Source organism: Pterocles gutturalis, unplaced genomic scaffold (assembly GCF_000699245.1).
Source record: "Pterocles gutturalis isolate BGI_N339 unplaced genomic scaffold, ASM69924v1 scaffold17945, whole genome shotgun sequence".
In the NCBI taxonomy this organism is placed as follows: domain Eukaryota; kingdom Metazoa; phylum Chordata; class Aves; order Pterocliformes; family Pteroclidae; genus Pterocles; species Pterocles gutturalis.
Window position 1 is genome coordinate 1,023 of NW_010141189.1, and position 10,511 is coordinate 11,533.

Below are 10,511 nucleotides of genomic sequence, written 5' to 3' on the forward strand. Positions count from 1 at the left end.
TCAGCTGGGATGGATAACGCGGAGCCGCCTGATCAAAGGAGAGCGACCGAGCTCGTCCTCGCCACCCTAAAATCTGCCTGTTCTCGTGTCACAGAGAGAGTGGTTTGTTAATTATTGAGGTAGCAGGCGCTTCATCTAGAAAAGAAAAAGAAAACCACATAAAAGGGAATTTTTGAATAAGGTGTGGTAATTAAGCACTAGTCGTCGTATATTTTTGTATCCCAGTGTTATCTGAAGTTTAATTTAAATTGTGTTTCTGTGGCTGCGTGACTTACATTGTACAAAGTAGGAAACTCCGGCAAACAAGGTGCAGCTCCGTTACGTAAAGACTAGTCACCCATTTTTCTTTGAAATTATTTGGGGACTGTGTTTGTGTTCCCAGATGGCCTCTTGGTGAATCTGAAGGGAAATGGGATTAAATAAAGGTCGTGGGTTTGCTGGTAGCTGCCAGTTCACAATGTGGAGATATTTGAATAAGAGGACTGGCTGTTGAATATTTTTTTTTTCTGTGACAATTTAGTTACTGCAGCTTTCCCTCTTCTTTCTGAGGCCAAACAAATTGAAAAATAAGAATCATCAGATAATGATAAATCTGTCTCTTTATCTTGAAAGCTGGATGGTTTTGCACGTTTTGTTTATTCTCACTGGCAGTTTTTCCTGGAAGCGGCAATTTAAGCAGGATAAGTTTAGCAGGTTTAGTCACAACAGGGATAAAACGTGCAACTGCAACGAGAGCATCCTCCCCTCCCAGCGAGGGGTGTGCAGAGAGAGGAGGAACAGTCCTGTGCCGTCCTGTCCTGCTGCTTTATTTATGAGTAATGGTAGATCTCTAAGCAGTACCGTCCAACATATCCAGTGGGACCCTGTGACTGCTGCTGATTATTCCGCGTGTCTAACGTGGGATCTGCCTCAGGGTCTGCTGTTACTCGGCACCGGCACAGAGGAGCTCACGTCTGAACGTTTCCCTTTGCAGAATCCGCTCTGAGCTCCCTGAAGCCGCCGCACCCGGACGGCCCCGCGGTGGTCCCGCCGGACGGCCCCGTGGTGGTCCCGTCACCGCAGCAGCGGCGGGACTCGGACCGGTACTGCCAGCTGTGCGCAGCCTGGTTCAACAACCCCCTCATGGCGCAGCAGCACTACGACGGCAAGAAGCACAAGAAGAACGCGGCCAGGGCCGACCTCCTGGAGCAGCTGGGGAAGACCCTGGACCTGGGCGAGCTGAGAGGTGAGAGTGTCGGTACGTGGAGGGCGAGGAACCGCAGCCACGCCGCCCTCGCCCCTGCGGTTGCAGTCCCGCTGGTGCCGTGGCGCAGGGCAGACCCTGGTGCTCTTACGGCTTTAGGGGTTCCCGCTAATGTAGGAAACCCCTCCTCTGAGATGAGTCTGCCATCGCAGCAGCATCCTTTGAAAATTGTTTCCCAGGTATTTCTTCTGCCTCTTCCTGACATAGCCCTTTCGTTAGCACACGCTTCTGTCCTCGAGCAAACGGGGACGATCCCTGGGAGCTGGGAGGAGAACGTGTCACAGTGCTTGGCACATGGGGATGGGGATGGGGACGGGGACGGGAGGTTTGTGCTGGAGGCAGAGCACTCCCTGCCTCTCCCTGATGGGGAGATGGGCATTAGCAGTGTTCTGTGGCAATGGCCCTGGGTCAACAGCAGGAGAGAGGAGCCGAGCATTTGCTATGGGGATGTCAAACACGAGTTTTCCGTGTTCCACTGGAGGGAGAGCAGTGTCCGTCCGTCCGTCCCAGCCCCGCCAGGCGGTCCAGCCACGGTGCTCTCAGCTCTGTGGGCGCTGGCACCTGTGGGGTCCCTGGGGGGGCTGCACACAGCTGCAGCTGCTGGACCCCCTGCACGTCCCTGGTCCCCCCGGCACTGACGAGGGACTGGCTCCATCCCGCTGTGCCGCTGGTGGGGATGTGCCTGTTGGTACCGGCTGAGGATGCGGCTCAGGCTGAGTTCTGCACAAAGCGTCTCTTTAACATGGCTGTGTAACTACAGAGGAGAGGGGCCAGCCTCCTGTTGAAAGTTTCCTCTGTGGCCGTGATTGTAATCCTGTGTGCACACAACGTGTTTGGCTGCAGTAGGCTGAGGAGAAAGTGCAGGTTTGATTTTCAAAACCATGCGGGAGAGGAAATATGGTTTGCCAGCAAGACGTTGCATTAACGTGTTAAAACACCTCTTTTATTCTTTCTTGCTAAATGAAATAATTTTCCTTTAAATACCAATGGCTGTGCAGTATGTTGTGCATCTCTCGATCTCAAATAAACCTTGTAACGGTTATCCAGATCCTTCGTGTGCTACCTAGAGTGACTCACAATGCCATAAATGATTCATGCGGCTGAGTCACTGCCCGCTGCTGAAAACACGCGGGGAAATAAAACCCGGGACAATAACATGGAGGCGCTTAGTACTTTGAACTGTGCCAAGCTCAAGAGTGGCTGAGGATGTCATTAGCTGTAAATAAATTGATTGTAAGTGTTTTATTCATTTAGCTGTGCCTAGGAGAGCTGAAATCGGAGGGCTTTGTGCACTCATCGCCCCGTGCTGGTTCTGACTCCGTGGCGGTTCTGTGCGTGGTTGGGTTTGGGTTTGGCGTTGGGCAGCGCTTTGTGGGGTTACGGCCGCGCGCTCCCCGTGCTCTGCGCTTGGTTTGCCGCCTCGGTGTTCGCTAGAATGCAAACTCATTTCCTTCCCACGCTCCCCCGGTGGCTTCTCCCATCACAACTTAAATATTAATTCTATTTTGACTGCTGTGGGAGATGAGCATTTGATGCATTGTGTGATCCTGGAACGAGCAGTGTCGGTTGAAGTGAAACATTCCAGCAGCCTTTGATGTTTTGATAATGCCTATAATAAAATATTTATTGATAAATATGAATGTGTATTTGGAGAAATAACAATAGAGATATATTTGTGGACAACTGATATTTATAGGAAACAAAAACATTGATTCTTCTGGCCAAGTGCTCATCTTGCAATTTTGAAGTCTTATTTTCTTCTCAGAAATGAGAAAGAGGAAACCGGTGCCTCTGGAGGGGATGGCACTGCGAATCCCCAAAATAAAATCCAGCACCTCTGCAGTGAGGCGGGACTGGGACGGCTGCAGGGGGATGTTGTCACCTGAAGCCTTTGTGTTTTCAGGTAAATTGTCGTAGTTGCAGATGCTGCCTTGAAAAATCAGGCAAACAGCTGAGTTTCATTTTCCTTCTCAGCTCATAATTTCCTTGTATGCCTTATAAATACTTTTCGTTCTGTGCTGTCACTTTTGGTTAGTAAAAGGCGATTTAACAAGTGCTCCCCTGGAATGCGTTTTAATGCATTTTATGCCGAATGACATTAATGACTTGACTTGTTAATATTTTATTTAATGGATATAGGGGTGCGTTCAATTTTACATGAGCGCCTGTCGTGATGCAGGGTAGGGAATGCTGATGTGCCGTGAGGGTGCCGATGTGAATACAGAGCACAGCGTTTCCCTGCGCAGCCTGCTGGGCTGGGGACACCTTCCCATCGCCACCGGTCTGCGGAGCCGGTGCGCGGCTCCAGCACGCTTCGGGTGGGTGCGATTTGTGAAATCGGAGTTTCAGCCAAGTGGGCAGCTTGGGTAAGCTCCGGTGAGATCCAATACTGTGATTTTTGGTATTCTGGAGGTGACAGTGGGCTGTGGTTTCAGCCTGCGCTTTCTGCTCTCTCCGGGTCTCGTTCTGGTGGAGTTCATTTCGTGCTCAAGTGCAGGGCGGAGGGACAGGGTCCCCCCTCGTTCATCATCGTGAGCAGCCTTGACATGCTGGTGGAAAAAAAAAAATCAGTGTCCCCAGTTAGGAACTGTAATTGCTGATGGCGTTGCCACCTACACAAGTAATTAAGATTCAATAAGGCTGCTGTTAATGTATGCTGTTAAATTAGCTGCTGAGCATTAGAGCCTGATTACCTTCATTTAAACTATCACCGGTCTCTTCCCCAGTCCCCATCTCCGCTGTGCGGTGGTCACGGCACAGTCCGAGGGCTCGGTCTGCAGCAAGGTGCCACTGTGCGGCGGTCACGGCACGGTCCGAGGGCTCGGTCTGCAGCAAGGTGCCACCGCACCACCCGTGCCGGCCGCACACCGCCTTTCCCATCCCTTTCCCTGCGCTGTGGCACGGGTGGAGGTGGTTTCTGACTCCTGCTGGCTTAGTGAAGGAAACGGGAGGTGCCAGGGTTGGAAGAGGATGTTTAACTTTCTGTTGGACCAAATTCCTGGGTGAGAGATGTATGAGGTGTTGGAGAAAAGCGGGACTGCTGGTATAGCTGGTGCCTGAAGTTTGAAAAAGGAGAAGTGATTTTTTTTGGGACTGTGTCGACCCAGCTGGGGAATGGTAAGTGTGTCTGTAGCCCGTGCGGTTAATTATGGTAAGCATCAACTGATCAAATGTGAGGATGGCCGTACATTACTTGTTCTAAATGAATTGTTTTAACAATTTCTGCAGAGAAGTAATGCTGTGGAAAGTCAAAAGAGACTATTACATGGTACATTAAAGCTGTTCCTGAAGAGCGCAGCAGCCCATGGCAGGAATTCCCCAGCTCTGGTATTTTTAAGCTGAGCCCTTCAATTAGCTTGCAGCGCTCTGTTCAGAGCTTCATGGAAGTGAATCAGTGCAAAGCAGAAACCCGGCCACAGAGACTCTAAAATTCGCAGTTCCCTTTTTTCCTAGGAGGATGGGACAGAAATGACTTCAGCGTCGATGGTTTGCTGCAACGCCAACGTACGCGCGATGTCCGTGGTGCCAGGGGAGTTATTAGGATGTTAAAATACAAAAGAGAGGAGGAGAGAAGAAACCACTCCCTGACACTCAGCATAGCAAGGGAGACGGCAGAATCAGGGTCTGGGAACATGAAATCTGCGTTTACATGCTTAATTCATGTCAGGTTTTGCCCGTCTCCAGGAGCAGAGCCCTGGCTTGCTGTCCCTCGCAGGGACATCCTGGAGGGAAACGGGCGTTTGACGTGCGTTCAGCTGTGCTCGGTCTGTTCGGGGAAATGCGGTGGAGGAGGCGGAGGAGAGACTGTTTCTGTAAATCTGCTCTGAAACCGCTGTGCTCCTTCCCCGAGGCAGAGGAACGATGGGGTTAAATTCCAGCTACGGTGCTGCCGGTGTGGTGAAGGGCAGGGAACTGGTTTTGGTGTTGTCCTGGTTCCTGGAAGAGGCTTCTCTGTTCTCCCACAAAAACCAGCCAGCTAGTGCCCAGGTCACTTCCATATGGAAGGAGAAATAAATTTTTAAAAAAGGAAAAAAAAAAGAAAAAGGGAGAAAGAAACAAATGCTTTTGGAGATGTGGAGGAGCTTCCCCATCATGATGTTCTGTGATTGCAAAAGTAATCGAGGGACGTTTTGGGTGAAAACCTGTCTAGAAGGGCAAAATGGAACATTGGTGTGTGAACGATGACCTGATCGACCACGTGCTGATACCCTCTGCAGAGGAGTGCACCGGGGCACTAGGAATAAATGCCCCAGAAACAGCCCGAGCTCTGCATTTCCCAGGAAATCTGAACTGACGCGAATCAAAACTAGTATCAGCCATTCTCAGCAGCCACTGGGCAGCACGGCGCCTTGGGAAAAGGCCTTTTCTCCGTCACCTCTCGCTCTGATTGCTGCTGCCTGCTGGGTTGCTATTTTTAGATTTTCAGCTTTTCGGAGGCGGCAAAGTCTTGATTTCCTCGTCCTGCTGAGAACTGAAAACACTGTCAGCCTTAAGTCATTAAAATGTAATTCTGAGATGTAAACTGTTAAATGAGGAAGAAATAATTTTCCTGTCTAGTACAATGAATAGTGCTGAGAATAGCGGGTTTTTAATCTCTCTGGGCATCTCGGGCGACTGTTTTTCTCCGTCTGCCGCCATACAGAGATTGCATCCCTCACCCTGGACCCCTTCCTTCACCCCGACCTCCTTTCCCCAGACCCCCCCAGGACAATTCACTTTATTAGAAGGTCTGAAATAGCACGGAGTGAAAGGATGGTAGCGGAAGAGAAGCTCCAATAACTGCCTCAGTCTGAGCGTTGATCTCCAGTAAAAGACTGAACTTTGGCAGCGGTGTAAAACCTGTTACAGTTTTTAAATGAGCAGTTTTTATTATGTCCCTGAATCACCTCCTGTCTCTTGCTTTTTCCACCCTGTGGGACAGTCGGTGGGAAGCAGTTTGGAGCGTTTCAGAGTTGCACGCAGAAGGTGTCTCTGCTCGTGCTGTTCCCCGCCGGCCGTGCTGCCCTTGCAGCCCTGCAGCCCGCTCCGGGCACGCTGCTCAGGTCAGCGCGTCTCGTCTGCAGCGGGTGGCTGAGATGCGGAGGCTGGTCGCAGCGGAGCACAGGCTGGTGGTGCTGGGTTTGGTTCTTCGGCTCGGGCGCTCTGCAGTGGCTGTGCCCAGACTCTGCTGTCACTCTGGGTATCAATCGCTTTGTGGCTTCTGCTCGAGATGTGCGTGAATCCGCTTCATTGCCTGGTTTGTTCCTTCCCTGCAGCCTGTGCCCAGAGGCAGAGCAGGGAATTGGGAGAGGAACGCTGTGCAGACCCAGCGCTTTCCCTGCCCCTGGGGGCTGCTCCTGGGGGGTCGCGTCTTGCCCGGGGTCCAGCAGCCCCTCTGGAGGGTGCAGCTTTTGCCTTTTCCTGACCCAGGGAGCGGGACGGGCTGTAGTCCCCATTTCTGTCACTCTGGGGGTGTTTGTTTGTGTGGTTCGGTTCCGTGCTGCTGGCACCACTTGTCTCCGTTTTGCAACAGCAGATAAACCTTGTGTGCGTACAACCCGTGCAGGGCTCTGGAGCCCCGTCTGCTCCTGCATTAACCCGCTCGGCCAGCTGCACCGAGATCAGCTTCTCTGCTATTTACATCGCTGTAAAATAAAATGCAATACGTTTCCTTAGAAAATCTCTTGTAACTGTGGCAATCAAATAAACAATGAAATGGAAAGCAGCAGAGGCAGCTAAGAGCAAGAATGTAGAAAAAACCCAAATAAACCAGAACTCCCCAAATCCCCCCAAAACAAACCCAACAGAATTCCATGGCATTTCTGCTGTGAATGCGCTGAGATGCTATTTCTCGTTCAGTGGTGCTCAGCTGGCCAGCAGCAAGAGCAACAGCTTTATAAATAGCTGTTTGTTATTGTTATCAGGGCTAAAATTAGCGAAGCAAAGGCTGCTTTGCGGTCAGGGGCTGCAGACAGGTATTGCAGCCAAGAGAAAATCCATCAGGCAAATGAGCTCCTGGCTTCCAGCTTTTGGATGCCACTGGGTAACGGTGCCGGGCTTCCAGCTCTGACCTTCAGCCAAAGGCTCTCGGAGGTCAGTGGTGGGTACATCAGAGCTGATCCCTCTGGAGGAGAAAAAAAAAATAATTTCCCAAGTGATCTGGCTCCTAAATACATTAATGAGGAATTGCCCTGAATTGTGCTTGCTCCCAGAACACCAGAGGAATAAATGGGGCCTCGTGTGCTCGTTAGCCTGAGCGCAGCGATGCTTTGTGAGAGGGATGCTGGTGCTGACGGGCTGCAGGGACCGCGGTCTCCAGGAGGGATTTGCCTTTGAACCCGGCTTGGTTCTGTTTGGTCTGTGCCTCTTAAAAATATTCCTCTAGGCTTCCCTAATGCTTGCATAGCCTGGCCTGGAAAAGTAAAGAGATGGGGTACTGTAAAGAGAAACGTCTAGGGAACTGGAAATGAAATTTGGGATGCGAGTACCTCCTCCTTATTTAGAAGTTTGCTGGGGAAAGGGTTGATGCTGCTTTTTTCCCCCTTTTCCCCCTCCTTTCTTCAGCCATTTTCACTCATTAGCGCTTTCCAGCTGACATTTTGATTCTGAGCAGTCTGTAGCCCACACGAAGGTGTTTTTCCTCCCGCTGCAGCCCCGACCTTGCACCGAAGCACGCGGCCGGCGCCGAGCACAATGCACAATTAACGTCTCTGGGTTTTCTCTGCAGGGCTGAAGCGCAGCTACACGTGCAGCACCTGCAGCGTCACCCTGAACTCCATAGAGCAGTACCACGCGCACCTGAAGGGCTCCAAGCACCAGACCAAGTGGGTATCTCCATGGTTTCCCTGTCTGTCTGTGTCCACCGAGATGAATATATCGATCCGATCGTGCTTCGCACCCGGTAACCTGTCGTCGGGAGCGCTGGGTGCTTTGCAGACAGATATCGGAGGCAGGGCTCGGGGCGGATGAAGAAGGAACGGGCAGCAGTGACCCTGGACGTTAATGTCTGGTCCTGGTGCCTCAAAAATTTGTGTTTGCAGCTTCTTTAATGTGTTAAACCTCAGGAGAGACACCAGGAGTGTAACAGGATTGGGTGTTTCCAAGGGAAAATGTTTGTGCTGTGGTTTGGAGCGGCTACGTGTCACCCAGCTTCGGGACCAGGAGGGAGGCTGCTCTGTCAATTAGTACGAATTATTCAAATGAAGTGATGGCTGCATGGTACCAGAGAGTGGATGAATGAACTAATCTCTCGTAATACACTGACATGTGAGCTTTGGGAACTGTTTCAGGCTGAAGGACTTGGGGCTGCCCAGATTAAAGAGGGATATAAAAGGTGTCATTAGTTACTGAAATACTTTGAGGGCAGTGAAAGATGAGGTGGGATGGTCAGACCCAGCCATAAGTACTAATGTCTAATTTTGCTTAAGCTGCTAAAGGATAAACGCAGACCTTCCCAGCTGGTGTTAGACCTTCAGAGATTCCCGGTATTAATCCTGGTTATTCATGGAGCAGCTGAATGTTTTCCAAATGCCACCCCCTTCTGCACCTGGGCACGCAGTCATATTCGGATCTCAATGAGCAGAAGGAACTGATGGTGTCAGAGTGTCTAACGCGGTGCCGTTTGGTGTTCTCCCGCCTCTCGTTGCAAAGGATGGGTGGAGGGCGCGGCGGTGGCTGGGTGGCCGCAGTGATCCACACACCTACCGAGATGGTTTGTGGAGAAGAGGCTGGGGTCAGGCGGGCGAGACGTGGTTTGGGCTGTGCCACGAGCCGTCCGGGACCTTCAGCAAGTCCTTTCCTGCCTCCATCCCCCTTCCTCTATCAGCACATCTAACTGCCGGCACATCCCTGCTTCCCCGGGTTGGGATGGTGCTGATGGGGTCGTCCGTGCCTGCGCTGGGGTCTGTGTCTGTACCCAGGGCAGCAGACCCCCGCTGCTGGAGAGCAGAGCTGGCAGCTCTTCCCGTCGGAAACCTGGAACGAGAGCAGCTGTGATGTGCTGCCTGGGCACAGAGCTGCAATTTATCCTTCCCCTGCCAGTCCTTCTGAGTTTGTGTTGTTATTGTTGTTGTTGTTGCTGCTGGTATTATTGCAAAGGATAAAGGAGTTCATTTCAAATCAGAGCAGCCTGGTGGATGGGAAATATAGATGTGCAGGAAATATGTGCTACTTCTTTTCAGCATCGGGAGGGTGCCTGGCGTCCTCTGTTTTATACCCTCACCTTCTGCTTCTGTTGTTCCACCACCTGCAATTAGGAGAGCATCATCTCCACACTTAGACAATTTCTGCAGAAGGATAATTCCTTCTGCCTCTGTTGCTTTCCCAGATATTTTCTTCCAACACGCTCTGACAAAAATGGCAAAGACCGAGGATCTTTCTGCCTCCTCTGTTGTTCTGCGGCAGGATGACAGGGAGCGCCTTCGCTGCAGAGCTGGGGATCGGAGGGGATGTCTGGGTGAAGCGTCCGCAGGAGCTCAGACACTAATTCCTGTTCCTGCGCTGCTGCCCGTCAGGGAGGAGACCCCACGCTATTTCAGTGCCAAGGCTCAGTGGCCCTCGCAGGCGTTCCCAGAGCATCCCGGAGCTCTGGAAGCAGATGAATTATTGATAGGAGGGCCCATTTCTCTTTCATCTCGGTGAGGATCAAGCCAGGCTATGCAGGGAACACCAAAGTGATGCAGAGGACTCCCACTTTTTTTTTTTTAAGGACCATCCTCTTTTTGCAAATTAATATTCTTATCAGTCTTTCTAAATTTAGTCTCTTATCATTTATTCATAATGACTTAAATCTGGTCCCAAGAGATTTTCACGGGCATTCAGTACAAGAGGAAACAAAGTAATAAATTCAAAAGAAAGAATGTTACAAATGTAATAATGGGATGCCAATTAGAGACATTCGTCTGACCAATTTCTATGGGAAATTGCTCTGATTATTCTATTTCCTCCGTCCATTGTTCATTCTTACACAATTTTCTTTGAGGCTAAGTACCCGAGCACAGCACGGATCTCTCCAGCGCCTGTAGGAGAGGCAGAAGCACGGGAGACAATAGATTGGCAGCTTGGGCTTGGGCACGACAAAAGCTCTTCCTACCCTGTAATTAGTATGTAACCACATTTCACTCTCCTTATTTAAAACTATTTTTGCAGCTTCATTGTCCTCTGTACGGGACTGAGGGGATGGGTTACCCAAATCTTTTCTCATGAGCTAGTTCTGCCCCCGCAGTCCGAGGGGTCTGCAGCAGCCCCGTGCAGCGCTGCACGTGGCTGGACCCGGAGACGCAGCCCTGCG

At 51.0% G+C, this 10,511-nt stretch overlaps 1 protein-coding gene across 1 annotated transcript; it reads left to right on the forward strand.

Moving 5' to 3' along the window:
* Positions 1–973: 973 nt before the first annotated feature.
* LOC104469444 (zinc finger matrin-type protein 4-like) lies at positions 974–8,046 on the forward strand (the record flags this gene model as incomplete). Its single annotated transcript, XM_010083944.1, has 2 exons — positions 974–1,225; positions 7,950–8,046. Coding segments are annotated over 2 exons (349 nt in total), but the record flags the coding sequence as incomplete, so codon positions are not given.
* Positions 8,047–10,511: the final 2,465 nt, after the last annotated feature.